The 15,327-nt window shown below is 36.7% G+C and overlaps 1 protein-coding gene across 15 annotated transcripts in view; it reads left to right on the top strand.

The window, feature by feature from the left end:
- Positions 1 to 15,327, top strand: part of VPS13B (vacuolar protein sorting 13 homolog B) — a 490,063-nt gene that overhangs the window by 36,885 nt on the left and 437,851 nt on the right. For 10 of the 15 annotated variants that reach the window (XM_075141361.1, XM_075141359.1, XM_075141350.1 and 7 more), the window contains one exon: positions 10,920 to 11,043. In XM_075141361.1, coding sequence (XP_074997462.1) covers positions 10,920 to 11,043 — 124 coding nt within the window. The remainder of the gene's footprint in view (positions 1 to 10,919; positions 11,044 to 15,327) is intronic. The other 5 variants (XR_012672287.1, XM_075141364.1, XM_075141360.1 and 2 more) reach the window with 1 other exon arrangement.

Here is a 15,327-nt window from a genome sequence, read left to right as displayed (position 1 = left end):
GTTGGATCCTGATAAAAAGTCCCTACTGCCTGAGAGGAGGCACGTTGTATTTTAAACTAACCAATGTGATAAAAATTTACATGTTATGTTATAATTACAGAGGTCTTTTGTAAAACTTCGCAACAGTTATAATGTAGTGTTGACAGCTACACTTCTCCTAATATATAGCATTTTGGTGGTTTTGTGTGATAGATTTGACTATTTTAGAAGATAAATTATTGTTTATTTAGGTTTAAGGTAATATTTCAAAAGCTTTCTTATTTAAAAAGCAGTGCATTATAAATAGCAGTAAATTCCTTGAAATAGTGTACACATTGCATTGCAAAAGAAATGACTGATTATAAGTAAAAACTCCTAATGTACACATTTTGAATAAGTTGCACCTATGTGTACTTTTTACATTTATTAACCAGGATGTTTTTGCAGCCATTCAGCCAGCTTTGTAGTTTAGTCCATTAGTTTTGTTAACTAGTGTTATTTAGATAAGATGTAATTGATAAATTAGATTTGGTGAAAATCCGTTCTTTCCCATAGTGGTATCTGAAGTTAACTTAAAAAGAAAGAATAAAAATAAAATACAAAATTTAAAGTGAGCTGTTACAAATAGAGTAGGGCTATTAATGTGTAATTGATAGTTTAAATACAAGCATTTTGATAAAATTATCGTCTTGTTTTTATGGAAGTTTTGCTTGAGACAACTAAATAGCTGGAGATAACTGGAACCCTCCACTAATGTGGCTTCTGTGTTTAGAATTTGATCAGCTGAAAAGTTAGAAAACTATCTAAATTAGAACAAATGATGTTTCAGCCAGGCATATGGAAGTCTCTAAAATTTAACATACAGTTATACTCATCCAATGGATTTTAATTCGTAAAAGCTATTTGAATATCATTCATATATAGCATTAGTAATATAGTTACATAGTATTACATGTATGTACATAGAATGCACAAAAAATACACTGTATGAGAATAATTATTGGAAATAAGTTAGGAAATGAAGTTTTGTCTTAACACAGCACTAAAAAGCCATTAGTATTCTTTCTGTGAAGATTGTGCTTAGTTCTTAAAAAGGGGAAGTATTTTTTACTAGTGTCATGTCAATGTTCCAGTCTCCTGCTGTAGATCGTATTGTATGCTGAGATCTTACTTTTTCTTTAATGAAATTTCCCATGCTTTTGAATTTGTAGAATACAGTGAAAACTGTACAGAGTTTCAGTATTGCTGTGCCCGTGGCTGAGAAATCTCATTCCTACTTGAGCCTGCGCTGCACTGGCAAAAATAACCGGAACAGTACTATTCCCAGCTGGGGAAGAATTCCCCTGGTACATGTTCTATGGAGAATGGCCACAAGCTCAAATTTGGCTTGGACTCATCTCAAACAGTAACTGAGGAAGAAAGGTCTGCTAGGCTAAAATCTATGACCCCCAACATGTTTCAGTTGTGTTGGGTTTTAAGCTTGGTATCTTAAGGAAATGAGACGTGCATGATGATGCAGTCTTCTCTTCCTACTCTTTTGTACTGGTCCATTAAATTTTGAACCTATTGACTCGTTTCAGGCAATTTTGATGGAGAATTAGTCACTTTAAGGAGGATAACCTACTCATTTATGAAAATCAGTGGCAGCTGGGGAGAGTACTACCCCTGATGGGTATACTCCTCCTTATGACATTGGCATGTATAATCCATTGCCATTTCATTACCTCCTTTCCTCTCTTTCCACCCCCACCAGCTGCCAAAAGCCAAACACTGCCCAAATGATGCTCAGCAATGAAAAAAGCTTGCTTGGATAGCAAGTTCTCCAGGCAAAGCTTTGTGCCTCAGGCCTTCCTCTGTCACGTGTCAGAGGTTTGTCCTGATGTTAGAAATTTGAGAGCTGGGGATTACTCAATTTGCTGGGGCCCTGCTGTAGGTATGCTGCTCAATAGTGTTTGGGATTAGGAGAAAACTTGGTCTGGACAGTATTATACCTTCCTCTGAAGGAAGTGGGTAGCAAGGTTATGTTGTAATAAAAATTATAACTACATCCTTGGCAGGTGCTTGGTGGAGGGAATTCTTGCTCATGGGGTCTGGCTTTCTAATAAACTGCAGTAGGAAATGTGTTAGGGGAAGGTACCCCTAAAGAAAGTGTGAAATGGAGCTGCAACTACAACCCACTAGTACAGTGGGGGAAACAAGTCCCATTAATAATCTGCTACCACAAAGGAAAATGACGTCTTGGTGAAGAATCTGGGGCCAGTTGAATAGGATTGGTGACTAATGCTACCCTCTAGCAGGTGGAACAGATTACAATAGGAAGTGACCTGAATGGGCCAAGTTTTTGCTAATGGTTCCCAGATGTTGTTTAATGAATCAGTGATGTGATCGAGCCATGCTCACAATGGTGCTCTGGTCTTCCTGCAGTGTTCAGGACAACATACTTGATCAATGCTAGAGAAATAGCGCTCAGGTATTCTAAGTTGATATTTCAAGGGACGTCTAACAAGGATGAGAGCATGTCCCGTCTTTGGTACAGTGTCTTCCAAAATAGCATACAAAAAATGTAAACTGGCTTAAATACCGTTACTGTACACAGAAGAACTGCAGTGGTGTAAGAAAAAAATGTTTGTTGTGGTGCTAACCAGTTCAGTGGCTGGACCTGTCTGTGGGTGAGGTGGTCCTGTAACAGCCCCTGGATTGTGCGTTAGGCTGGATGACAGCAGAACAATCAAACTGTTCAGCAGTCTCCATGTATGGAGATAAACTGTTTCAACTTGAAATATATTCTGTTTTGTTCAGACTTAATTTTCAAGAGAGAGTTTTTTTTTTTAATAGATATCAGTTCTTTTAACACTCTTAATTTTATTAGATTTGATTGTTTTTGAACACAAGTTGGAAAAGAGAATAAAAATGTAGGTCACTTCTCGTCTCTCTTCCTCTCATGTTCGCAGTCTGTTCTCCTGAGTGTGTTTCCTGTCACACTTTCCTCCCAGTCCTTCGGGGTAAACTGTTTCAGCCACTCTTCCTTCTCGTTTCCAGGCACAGAGAATATGTGGGGCAGAAGGACCCTTTTTAGCCCACATCCATCCTATATCAAGGATGCCCCACATCATCAGTTTTGCTGAAGGAGCTCACCTAGCACTAGTCTTTCTGCTACGTCTCTCCTCCTGACTCCTTTCCTTTCAGGCCACCGTGGTGTGAGAATTACTGAGTTAAGAGTTCTGTGCACTGTGAGTTTTGTGGAACAAACATTTAGGAATTGCCTTTTTTCATCCCTTCCATCCTTCTATAGTAATGCCAAATCTTGAGTATATCTGCCAGTTGCTACTGTAATATTTCTTACTGTTTGTTGTTTTCTTATTTGCAGCTTTGAGAGCTCTAGTCATGGATCAGGACTCCACTGTGCTAGGTGTTAAACAAACACAGAATAATGTTACAGAATTAAAATGCCCCCACCCATATCCCCCCAAACCAAAACACTGGGCAAACTTCCTGTAACATAAGAAAGAGTGAAATCTTTAAAAAGCTTATCCTAGGAGAAATTGCAGAAAAGCCATTTTGAGATGTTTATTTCTATTAAAAAGCACTTGCATCACGGTAGGTGGCCTCATAATTTTTTTAAAACACAATAAATACATCAGAAACTTTACTAGATGATCAGTTAACAGTTTATAATATAACTTCTTTCCAAAACAGAAAGAAGATGTTTGTACAACTCACTTTCCTCAAAAAGACTTGCAAAGTCATTTTATTTGTTGCTCTGTCCTGGCGTTGAGAAATTGGGGTGTGTTTCTGAGGAGCACTTAGTGAGCACTGTTTTATTTATCTTTGGCTCTATAGCCTTATCACCATAGGCTTTCAGACTCTGACAGCTCCCTTTCTTGTAAACAAAGGAATGTTCCTCTCAAATACCTCGGATAATCAGCTAATCAAAACAGTAGCAACATCACAGGGAGATGTTATTGCCCAGAAATCAATAGGCAGACAGTATACATTCTGCACTATCAGTGCAACAGACTTCCTACAAGCTTCTTGGCTTTCAGTTGGGCCTGCTGTGGCAGCGTTTTAGCCTGTCCACAGCTTTCACGTGGATTTTTAACTCACACCTCTATTTCAGAGCACATTGTGCTATGCTAATACAGAATTAACAAAACATGGCTTATGATAACAGACTGAGAGATGGATGTAACCTTCTGATCTAGCACAGGTATCTTAGTGTGCCTTGCTGGTCACTGCTGGTACTCTTTTCTCTGAATCTAACGTCAGCTGAGATCACTTGCAACAAGATGCAAATGCAGGCTAACACCTTGTTAAATTATTTCTTGATTGCTCCAGCTTATCCATTATTCTTATCAGGTTTCCCTTGTTTATTCCCCCGACTCACCAATGTGCTTTGTCACTGCACCTCTGCCTCAAATTTCTTGGTATTTCTCCTTTGTAGTCTGGTACGTAATTTAAAGAGTTGGTTTTTGACATGTTTCTGTGTGAAATAATACTGGGAAAAAAAATTAAGTAGAAAAATAAAGACCTTCCATCATGCTGTCATCTGCCTTAGAGAAGGACAGAGCTTAATCTCTGAGTACTCACTCTGAGATACGTGATTTGCCAGTTTGAAAAGGTTTAAAATTGGATTTTGTAACAGTGAAAGAAAATGGACTGTCCTGAATAGATTTTTTGAAGGTACAACAAGTGTATATGTATAAGCTATATATAATTTCCATACATAATACAGAACTCCTTAATTATTCTACAAAATAGTAACCTAGTCTGATTTGGCTGAATCTTCTTTTCAGTGTTTTATACTGTCATAATTTTTAAATAGATAAATGTGTATATAATTTTAAAGTTAGTGTGCATTAGACTATTAACTCACACCTTCCAAAAGATTTATGGATGTCATGTTAAGTCACTGATTTTGCTCTGTTTCAGTGTTGTTACGCTTCTGGTTTGCTGTTCATTAGAAAAATAATAAAATTAATTTTCTGTTTCTGTATTTCAGTTTCTCTTTGTTGTTAACTCTTAGTAAAATATTCTTTGCACGGTAATTGTGCAAGGTGATTATTGAGGCTGTATTAAAGTTGCTGACTCGTTTGTAAGTAATGCTTGACCTGTGCTAGCCAGCAGAAGTGTTGTTGCAAGATTAGACAGAAGTGTAATATGAATGAATTTGTCTATTTGTGTATGTATGTAGTGTATATTGACAATTATATAGCAGTGGAACATAATCAGATATCTTTTTGAAAGCAAGATCTTCATAGTGCTTACCATTTTAATGAAACTTGTATTTTTAAGATAATATTTTTAAAAACTTGTATTTATACATTTTTGCATGGAGAGGAATCATAGAGCAATTTGGGATGATTTCTGGAGATGATCTAGTCCAACTTCATGCCCAAAGCAAGTCCAATTAGAGCAGGTTGCTCCTGTGCTTGGCCAGCCAAATGCTGAATAGCTCCAAGGATTGAGACTCCATCACCTCTCTGGGCAGCCTGTTCCAATACTTGATCACCCTCCTGGTGAAAAAGCTTTTGCCCTGCTTGGAATTGCCTGTGTTTCAGATTTGTCGAAGGTGTACTGTGAGAGCATGAGTGGCAACGGACACACAGTCTGGCTCCCTCTTCTCTGTACCCTCCCAGTAGGTAGCTGTAAACAGCAGTAGGATCTCCCTTCTCCAGGACAAACAACCCCAGTTGTCTCGATCTCCTCTGAGGGAGAGCATATGTGCTTCAGCCCTCTAACCACCATGGTGGCCCTCCATTGGACTTGGTTCTCATATGTCCATGTCCTTCTTGTACTGGAGAGCCCTAGGCTGGGTGCAGTATTCCACACAACATCTCACATGGGCCAAAGAGAGGGGAAGAATCATGCCCCTGCCTTCACCCTTGCTAATACAGCCCAGCACACCGTTGGCCTTCTTTGCAGCAAAGGCACACTGCTGACTCACGTTCAACTTGCTGTCCACTGGGACCCTTGGATTCTTTTCTGCAAAGCTGCTTTCTAGCAATTTGGCTCTTAGTCTGTACAGTTACACAGAGTATCTCCATCCCAGGTGCATTACTTAGCATTTGTGTCTGGACTTCATGGAGTTCCTGGCAGCCCATTTCTTCAGCCTCTCAAGGTCCCTATCAATAGCTGCTCTGCCCACCAGTGCATCGGCTCCTCCCCCTAGGTTGGTACCATCCACACAGCCTTGCTGAGGGTGCACTTTATCCCATCTTCCAGGACTTTAATAAGGATGTTAAGCACCATGGGCTTGGTACTGATCCCTGAAGGATGCCACAAGTAACCAGCCACCAGTTGGACTTTGTACCACTGATCACAACCCTCTTAGCCCAGTGGTCCAGCCGCTTTTTCACCCAACTTACCTCCCACTATCCAGGTGATACCTCACCAATTTGGGAATAAGGTCTGTGTAGGAGACTCTGTCAAAAGCCTTGCTAGAATGAATATATTCAGAATATTACTTTTAGTCTTGCTACAGGCAACCAACTACTCAGCCATAAAAGCACAGTCCAGTAGTGGAAAATGAGTTCCTCTCTTGCAGTTTTTGCATCTTGCGATTTAAGATATGCTTTACAGAAGTAGAAATATGTATCTCTTACTGACTTGTAAAGGATATTAAGCTCATTGTTTTAGAAATGGCAAAGGATCAGAAAAAGCAAAATTTTGTAGAGGAAGAGAGAAAATGGCGATGGATAACTCTCTGCAAGTTTGTGCAGTAGGTACTTAGGATCGGTTTGGGTTTTAAAATTTGAATTCATAGTGGTCATTGCTTTTACACATTTTCCTGTGTGGTGTGTTTTTTTTTTTTTTAAAGAACTCAGTTTTCTTTATCTTAACTTGATTTGATGAAAGCAGAGGGACAGTATTTGCAAAAATAGCTAAGTGATTCCCCAAGAGAAAACATTTTTTTTCCCATTAAAGCATGCTTATGAGGCATTTTGGAGGTCTTGCACATTAAATAGGATTTATGTATTTTTAAAATGAGAAAGTGTCTTTTTAAAGAGAAAAAGAACTATGTATTTTAAATTTGGAGAACAGAATGATGAACAAAGATAATAAACTCCACTTGTTAGGAAAGATCATAATAAATCTCATCTAGTATGTGTTCAGGTGTTGCCAATTGTAATTCGCTTTAAACCTTGCAATAACTGTTTTATATTGCAGTAGAAAATTGACTGAGGAATGTGCATGTAAATTTACTAGCCTGGGTGTCTTTAGCATGTTACTTATGACTTGCATAGTTTTAGATGTAGCCATACTGCTCCATAAAAATATTTCAGCCGAATACCTGTTTTGACACATTTGCCAAAAGGGAAAAAAGAGCCTGGATGTGCAAACTTCTATTTGTCCTGATCCAAGGTACGTTTGTATGACAACTCCCATAAGCAGGACCTCAAGTTTTCTAGGCTTTACTTATGATACAAGCTAGTGGGAAAAGATATTTTTGTAAATAAGTATTATTTTCTTTAAAAATCATCTCTCTAGATACATCATGAGTATTTTTAGTTTTCCGCTGTTGTGACTGTTGTTTGGAATCACTCTCGTTAATGCTAAAATGAATGCGCATTTATCAAATCTCATATTATAACTATAGTTATTAGCACTTTTAGAATGTAACTTGCTTCCCACCCCCAGTATAATTTTGACTTTAACTTTAAAATGTTTGTCATCTGGTGTGAGGTGGATTTATGGGAGCGCAGTAGTTTTAGTGCCTTTTGGCCGGGTGTTTCTGGTGACATCACTGTGATCTAGACACAGTGTGTGACTCTAGTTGGTTCCAGTGTTAAATAGTTTCATAATTATGCTAGTTTTGGCAGTTCGCTTGGAACTTTTTCCCATCTCTTTAATGAACATGTTTTACTTCTGGGCTTATGAGACAGCCACATGTTTGAGAAATTAATAGTGTGCTCTTAAAGTTAACATTGAGCAGAAGCGTGCACATACAGAAAGCTTTTGGATATACGTCTACATAGGAATGTAGTTACTATAAGGTCATGGCCACTGTTATCATCTTCTGGTAATTAAAGAATACAACATTTACTTTACAAAGTATCAGTAGCTGTTGTGAAAAATGGTGTGTGTTCACGCTCAAAAAAACCCCATGCAGCTCTAAAACCTTTTTGATAGTTGTGTAATGTAAGGAAATGAATGGATGTTATCCCAGATTAAAAAAACTTTTTTCAAATGTTTGGTCAGGTTGAATTCTTCTTAAATGTAGATATACTCTGTTACTTCATGTGGATTAAGTCACATAGGTATATTTTGGAGATAAATTTTTATGTGTTGCATTTTGACACCATCTTGGAACATGCACATTTTTGTTTTGATTACATTTAGATCCAACTTGCTCTAAGTGGTTGCAACCATTTTCCATCACAACAGACTTGTAGCTCAGGGAAATACAAAAAGCTTATTGTATTGAATTTATTTATAGGGTAAGATTTGAGACTTTCTTTCAAAATTAATGCAATCTAAGGGTTCTCCTCCCCTTTCCTTTAAAACAAACAAACCAACCTTCCCCAAAACCCAGTGTACTAGTCTGTATTCCTAACTCTCTGAAAGTGGTAAAAGCTTAAACCACTCTTATTTCATCTTTAAGTGTTAGTAATACTGCATAGGAATAAAACATTGCATAGATTTTGCATGAAGTTATGAGAAGACTCATCAAACATGGTCATGTCAGTACACAGATAGAAAAGTTAGACTTGAATGTAGTCAGGCTTGATACAGTTAACACTTCAAAAATAGAATGCCTTCCCTATGCCTCTGGCCCCCCTTTCTTTTTCTCATAGCCAACATAAATATAAAAGGCAAGTGTAATGTGATCCTATCAGATCAAATCATTAAATAGTCGCACCACAGCATTCTGTACAATCCATAAGTGAGCTCAGGAAAGAAGGAAGTGTGCTAATTGAGCTGTTTGGTCACTCTGACATCTCGGGTTTTTTTGCAAGTTGAAAACATAAATAGCAGTATGGTGATTCATCTGAAAAAATATTTTCATGCTACATATGAACTAGTTTCCAAGAAAGAGGGTATGGTTAAAAGTTATTTCAAAAATTTTAGCTTAAAAGTCTATGATCTAATTTTTCTCAGTAAGCTGGAGATGTGAAGGAGAGGTGAGCTTTGCTGATTACAAAATGTACATGTTGATGAAGAGGCTTCTGTCACCCCAGGTTTAGAGATAAAGCAAGAGCTTCAAGCTGTCATTATTGCTCAGGTATGTCATGGAGAGAGTGGTGGTTTTCTAATGAAATTGCACCATAGTTAGAAGTTCTGAGAGAGTTCAGGAGACTCACATTCCTTGATGAAAAGCATCAGAAAGTTGTCAGAGATAAGAAAGCAAACAAATGCCCTCCAAACAGAGTTGATGCTAAACACCCATTTCATTTTTTCATGCACTGGAATGGGAAAGTCCTGACTGAAATGGCCAAATAACCATAAATTAAAGAACAACAAACAGCTTGTTTCAATACTGTATTTATGACTGGAAAATCTCAAATCCTTTTTGGTAACTCATCCTTCTTTTAGAAGCTATCTTCTACCCTTCTGATGTATGAATGGGTCTGTCTTTTGCAATTTCTGCAAATAAGTTCCACCTTCTATTTATTTCCCCCCCCCCCCAGGCTAAGATTATATTGCTCATCATCTTTTTTTCTTAGTGAAATGATATTACCACTTTATCAGAGGATTTCCCTCTGTGTTCTGTTTTTCTAAATATGGAGTGGAAGAAAAGAAACTCTCTCTTCAGTTGTTTTTGAAGTTGTAGACCTCTATTTAAAATGTATCATTACATGTAACTTAATTTTTCTTTTTTTTATGCAAAAAAACCATTAGGAAGCAAGTAATGTAAAGATTCCATTTTGTAATTTCTCTGAGATTATTAAAAATACCAGGCAGCATGCAGGGAAACACATGATCTATCCTGTACAAAAACCCAGCACAGTTTAAGCAGTTTGCTTTGTGGTGGTTAGAGAACTTAAGAATATTATAGCTTCATACTGCAGTACTTGACATTTGTTCCCTGAACCCTGCTTTTTGGGAACACGTTGTGTGATCCTAGTAGTGCCATGACCCAGAGAGCATTTTGCTCTTTTTTGCTCTCTAACGAAGAGATAATTTGGCTTGGGTCAAAAGTTGTAAGAATTTGCTTCCTCTCTGACCTGCTCCTCTAATACACTTACAAGAAATTTGCATTACTTTCCTTGGCCTTCTTGCACTTCAGTCTTGTAGTTAAACTGTCATTCTGGAGTGTAATGGGAATATTAGTGGGGTATTTAAAATCCTAAATTCAGGTAATTAAGATTTTCTTGTGTCTGCAAATTTCATCTTGTAAGGCTTATATCATATTCTCTAATTACGAGCCATGTTTCCTGCTTCTGAATTCCGTAAGGTGAATAAGCTATATAGAAGCTCAAGATGAGCAGGTGCCCTCAGTTCATTTATCTTTTCTGGGGCCATGTTTTACTATTTTAGAAGTCTGCAAAAATATTTTGCTTTGTGAATCAGCTTCAATTAGCTGTATTAGGAAGGACATGACTCTGACATCTTGGAACCGTCTGAGGTGGTTTCATGAGTAGGCATGTAAGCTCATAAAATTCGTTTCTCATATTTGTTTTGGTAGTCTGCAGGGCTCTGTCTCTGTTTGAGGGAATGTTTCAGTAGAAATGCAGCTAAATGAAATGTGTTCAACTGAAATTAGTAATTAAATGACTGAGTTTTTTTTTTCAATAAAAGTTAGTGAAAGTATTAATTGCAAATAATTTTTATGTTGTCCAGCTAGTTCTGTAATAATTTCTGTAGTTAGATGCATGTATAGGTTTGAATTGGTGGAAAAACTGTAACAGAAATTTAATTTACCAAATCTTTACCACGTCATTCTCCTTACATTTATTTTCTTTTTGTTTGGTTGACTCAGTTGCTTTCTTTTCCTCTAGCAGGAAGACCACGAAAGTTGTGGTTCCAGTTCAACAAACCGCAGTACCACGGAAAGCATGAAATCAGCAGTAAAACCACGACGAGTTCAGCAATCTGCTTCTCCTGACCCTGATTTACCTCCAGGTAATCCATAATTTCAGAAGCTGGATTGTATTTGAGTGATAGAAAATACCTAAATTTCATTCAGGTGGCCACAATGTCTAAGTTAGACTATTATATCTCTTTCCACCTACAAATCATGTAAAGGTAAGTGAAATACTTGAACATTATAAAATCGAACCAAATTGCAATAAAACATAGTTAATCCTTATATCTTTTCCTTCCATTTTGTTGAATCCTTAAATTTACAGAACTCATTCATAGTCCAAGATAGATTAGTGTGAGAAACATCCTGTAGGGGTAGTGTGTTAGATTTTATCCTCTGCTGCTCTGTTTGTCCTGTTTCAGATCACTGTTTTCTACTGCTCATTAACTCCTCGGTGGTTCACATTAAGTTCTTTTCTTGTATGTTTTCAGACATTTTGTTTTCAGATTCTTATAATAGTTTTAAAGGCAAGGTTTTCTCTTAAGAAAGTAATAATTCTGAGAGATGTTACATATCGAGTCCTCTATCTACTGGTAGAGATGTTCACCACTTTTTTCTTTTTGTCTTCCCCCCCCCCCCCGACATGGTATTCAGCTCAGTTGAACTTGGAAATATTTATATGATATAAAAATGCCTAAGGAACTATATATCTGATTACTGTTGCCTCTGAGTTTGCACAGAAATTTGGAGTATGAGGTGTTGTTTTGTGCAGAAAAATGAAATTGGAGAGTACTGGAATGAATTGCAATTTGCTTTCTTGGCGCATGTAATTCTAGATGTTAAAGACATGACAGTTTTGTGTTAGGCTTTTTTTGCTGTCTTTTGTTAACAGAAAGCTTATACTTGCCTCGAATCAAAAGAGAACATTGAAATTTAGTGTGTGGAATATTATTTACTACAGAGTATCATCTTGCTTTGGAATGGGTACTTGAACTAGTTCTGGAGGCTCTTTTAAAGCTCTGAGATCCAATAAACTCCGGTGGCTTGGAACTGCAGGACTCTTGGAATCCATTGTGTCCTACCATGGACAGCGCTTCAGCTCTGGCAGTTCCTTGGCATTTGGTTCTTTGGGTCCCACCTGTGAACAACAGGAGTTAAAGAATTGGATGCCAAAGAATTGGATGATTGTATTGCCATCAGTGACAGTTTTAGGATTTTGGTTCCTCAAGTTTGTTTCTGTCAGTGTTATCTGTGGACCTCCCAGAAAGATATAGTCTTAGTGAAAGGCTGGAGGTCTGCTTATTGTAATGTTGACATCTGATGAAGTTAAAACATTCCGAAAGATGTGTTTCCACAGATCCAGATGCAAATGCGCATTGAAAATTGGTTTGCGTGTCGTCTTTTATGAATACATTTTAGTTCTTAATGATTAGTGTGCTCATACGAATTGCACATACTGTATTCGCAGTACTGTAGCAAATTATCAGAGCTGGTGCCTTCTTATGTTACTATTTGATAGATTCTGTAGATGTACTTTTTGCTTCTGTGAAGCTGTAGGGCACTATCACCTCCATTGTCATCACATTCCTTCTTCAACTGCGTAGAGTATGTTGGTAGTGAAGTCTAATGATTCAGAGAGCATTAGTGAAATCTTACCTTATTGAATGGACTGTAAGTTACTTTCCATGTGGTCAAGTTCTCTAAATACAGTTGGTCTTGGTTTTGGTTTTTGATGCATAAACTGTTTAATATAGAGGTCCTATGTGGTAAACAGCCTCCACGAGGAGTAGAGGCCTCCCTATAGGAGGATTTTATTCTCTGTGGTACAGGATATGGCTTTGCTAAGCTTTAATTTGCACAGCCTGGATTTTAGTAAGATGTTGAGTCATCTGCTGATATTTGTTTTAGTCTTTGGAGGATATAGGTACCATACTACTGTTGTAATTTGTTGAAAGATTTATTTGTCCTTTAGCTCTGCAGTGTTCTCAGAGATGGAGCTAGGCAGAGCTTAGCTAAAAATGTAGCTTTGGTAACAATATAGCATTGCTAAGATGTTTAGATGTGACCAGTTGGATGATATCAGTTCTGTTGAATCAATAGACCACTCTGTGGACTATAGTGCTACAATATTTTGGAGGGTTGGATCTGAAACTGCTTTCATAGTTCTTCCTGCACAGTGTAGCCTGCTGGGTTCTGGAGAATTTGAAAAAAGCATACATCTGGATTTTGTGTTGTACCTCAGGAGAGAATTTAGCCCTACAGATTTTCTAGTATTTTTAGTCACTTTATCATAGAATACCTGAATTTTAGTGGCAAAGGTGGTCACAGTGTTATATTTAAAAATTGCAGGAATAAGAAGCAACCCCCACCTGTTTTCTCCCACTTGTATTTAAAACAAAACCTCTTTTTTTTTTTTTAAATTTTAAAAACTGTATTATACATGAACTGGCTGATGTTTTTATTACTTTGTTTTGAATAGTAAGAATTACAATTTAAATTGATTTTCTTAAAAGACTGATCCTCACTCATGAGAATCTGATTCTAGTATATTTGAATCTAAACTTAATTAGAAACCTGGTACCTGTATGGTACTTTTAACAACATACTGCACCACTATTTCGGAAACGTCTTCACAGAAATGTGAAACAAAGTTTTTTGTCAGATCTGGGACCCCTGTTTCATTTGGAAGATATAATTCTGCTCCTCTTTTTTATGCATTCAGGCAAAAAGACACACACAGATGAAAGTGTTGTTGCTCTTTTCCTGAATACTGCTGGAAACTATCAGTAGAACTGGCTTTTTTTTTTTTTTTGTTGCTATGATGCTGGATTTGTAATGTTTTTGTCGTTCACAGCAGGAAAATGTAAATCAGATTGACTTTGAAAGACCCTTGAAAGCAAAATATTGAAAAAACTTTGGACCTGTGGAGGGACAGCTTCACTTTCTTCAATGAAATTAATAGCTTGCTTTAAAATCATAATTAAATTACTGGTTAGGATCTTATAGTTGCTAGTTATATAGTCTGCAAAATATTTCTATGCTGAACTTAAGAATAGCAACTAAATGCTTTGTGCTGGCTTCTGTTTATATACAGGTCAGTTTACACCACTCTAGTGATGAATATGGGTCTCTTATGCCCCTTAATTATTGAAATAATACATCTGGATTTCTGAATTCATATAACCTAAAAATATGTTACCATTTTAAGAAGTCAGTGAGAAAATTCCTAAAAACAAGTTATTCCACATATTTTTCAGTAGTTTTTTTAGATTGATATCCTAAAAAGGTAATTTCAGACTATGTTAGAAATCTGACAGTACTAAGCTGTCAGAATTTTGACTTTCACTGCATTTCTGGATTTCCTGTTTCTGTAGACAATGGTCTAAAACATTTTCCAGATATGTTTTAATACAATTACAAACCTATTAATATGGCAGGACATGTTGAAATGCTATTTCTGTCCTGCTGGAACTAGCTTTGCTCAAAGGGTGATGTATGCTCAAGAATAGTATAAAATGAAGCAAGCTGAGTTATGATAAGAAGTGTGATATGTGTTTTACAGTTAAGATTTTAATAATGAAATGCTTTTAAAACATAGAAATGTACCCAATCAGAATCAAAATATTCTGCTAATGGTAACTGAAAGCATGTTTTGCATTTAATAAAAGAGGTGGTTGGCAGCTTTGAATGATGAAAAAGGAAAAACGTCTTATGTCAACTGTGTAAATTCGCAGTTGTGGAACTCAAGAAAATCACTTATGTAATGGTAAAACGTTCCATATAATCTAAGGTGAAAAGTAATATTTGAGTGTGAAAACGATGAATAGCTAGAAAAAGACGAGTAGAATGGAAGTAGCAACCTGAGTCTGCTCGTACTGATCTCACAATGTTTTGATGTTCATTTTAAGTTTTAGTTGAATTAAAATTGTTGATATAAATCTGTCTTATTTAATGTAAGTTTCAGAAAACTACTCCTGAAGACTGTGGATTTAAACCTGTATCATTAACCGGCTTTTTTTCAACGTAGTTACCAAGCTAGACCTCTATAGCATGTATTATATGTATTTTCAGATAGAATGTGAGTAATGTTATAAATTTTAAAACATAGAAATTTTAAGGCTTGTTTTTTTTCCAGCACAAATGAGTTAGATCCATAGTTACATTCAGTATACATAAAAGACATGAATATGGGTAGTATTTAATTTCTTTACCATATTGGTAAAATATGAGTGTTTACTACATACTGGGAATTCACAGATGAGATCATTTTTCCAATCACATTATGTCTGAAAAAATGTAAATGGATTTCTTCCCAACAGGCTTCAGTGCAGGTGCTTACTATTTGGGTTGTTGACAGAAACTGATTTTGTTCTACCTCACAG

This window comes from Calonectris borealis, chromosome 2, assembly GCF_964195595.1.
Source record: "Calonectris borealis chromosome 2, bCalBor7.hap1.2, whole genome shotgun sequence".
In the NCBI taxonomy this organism is placed as follows: Eukaryota; Metazoa; Chordata; class Aves; order Procellariiformes; family Procellariidae; genus Calonectris; species Calonectris borealis.
Note: the sequence above shows the minus strand (reverse complement) of the source record. Positions and strands in the feature narration are given on the sequence as shown.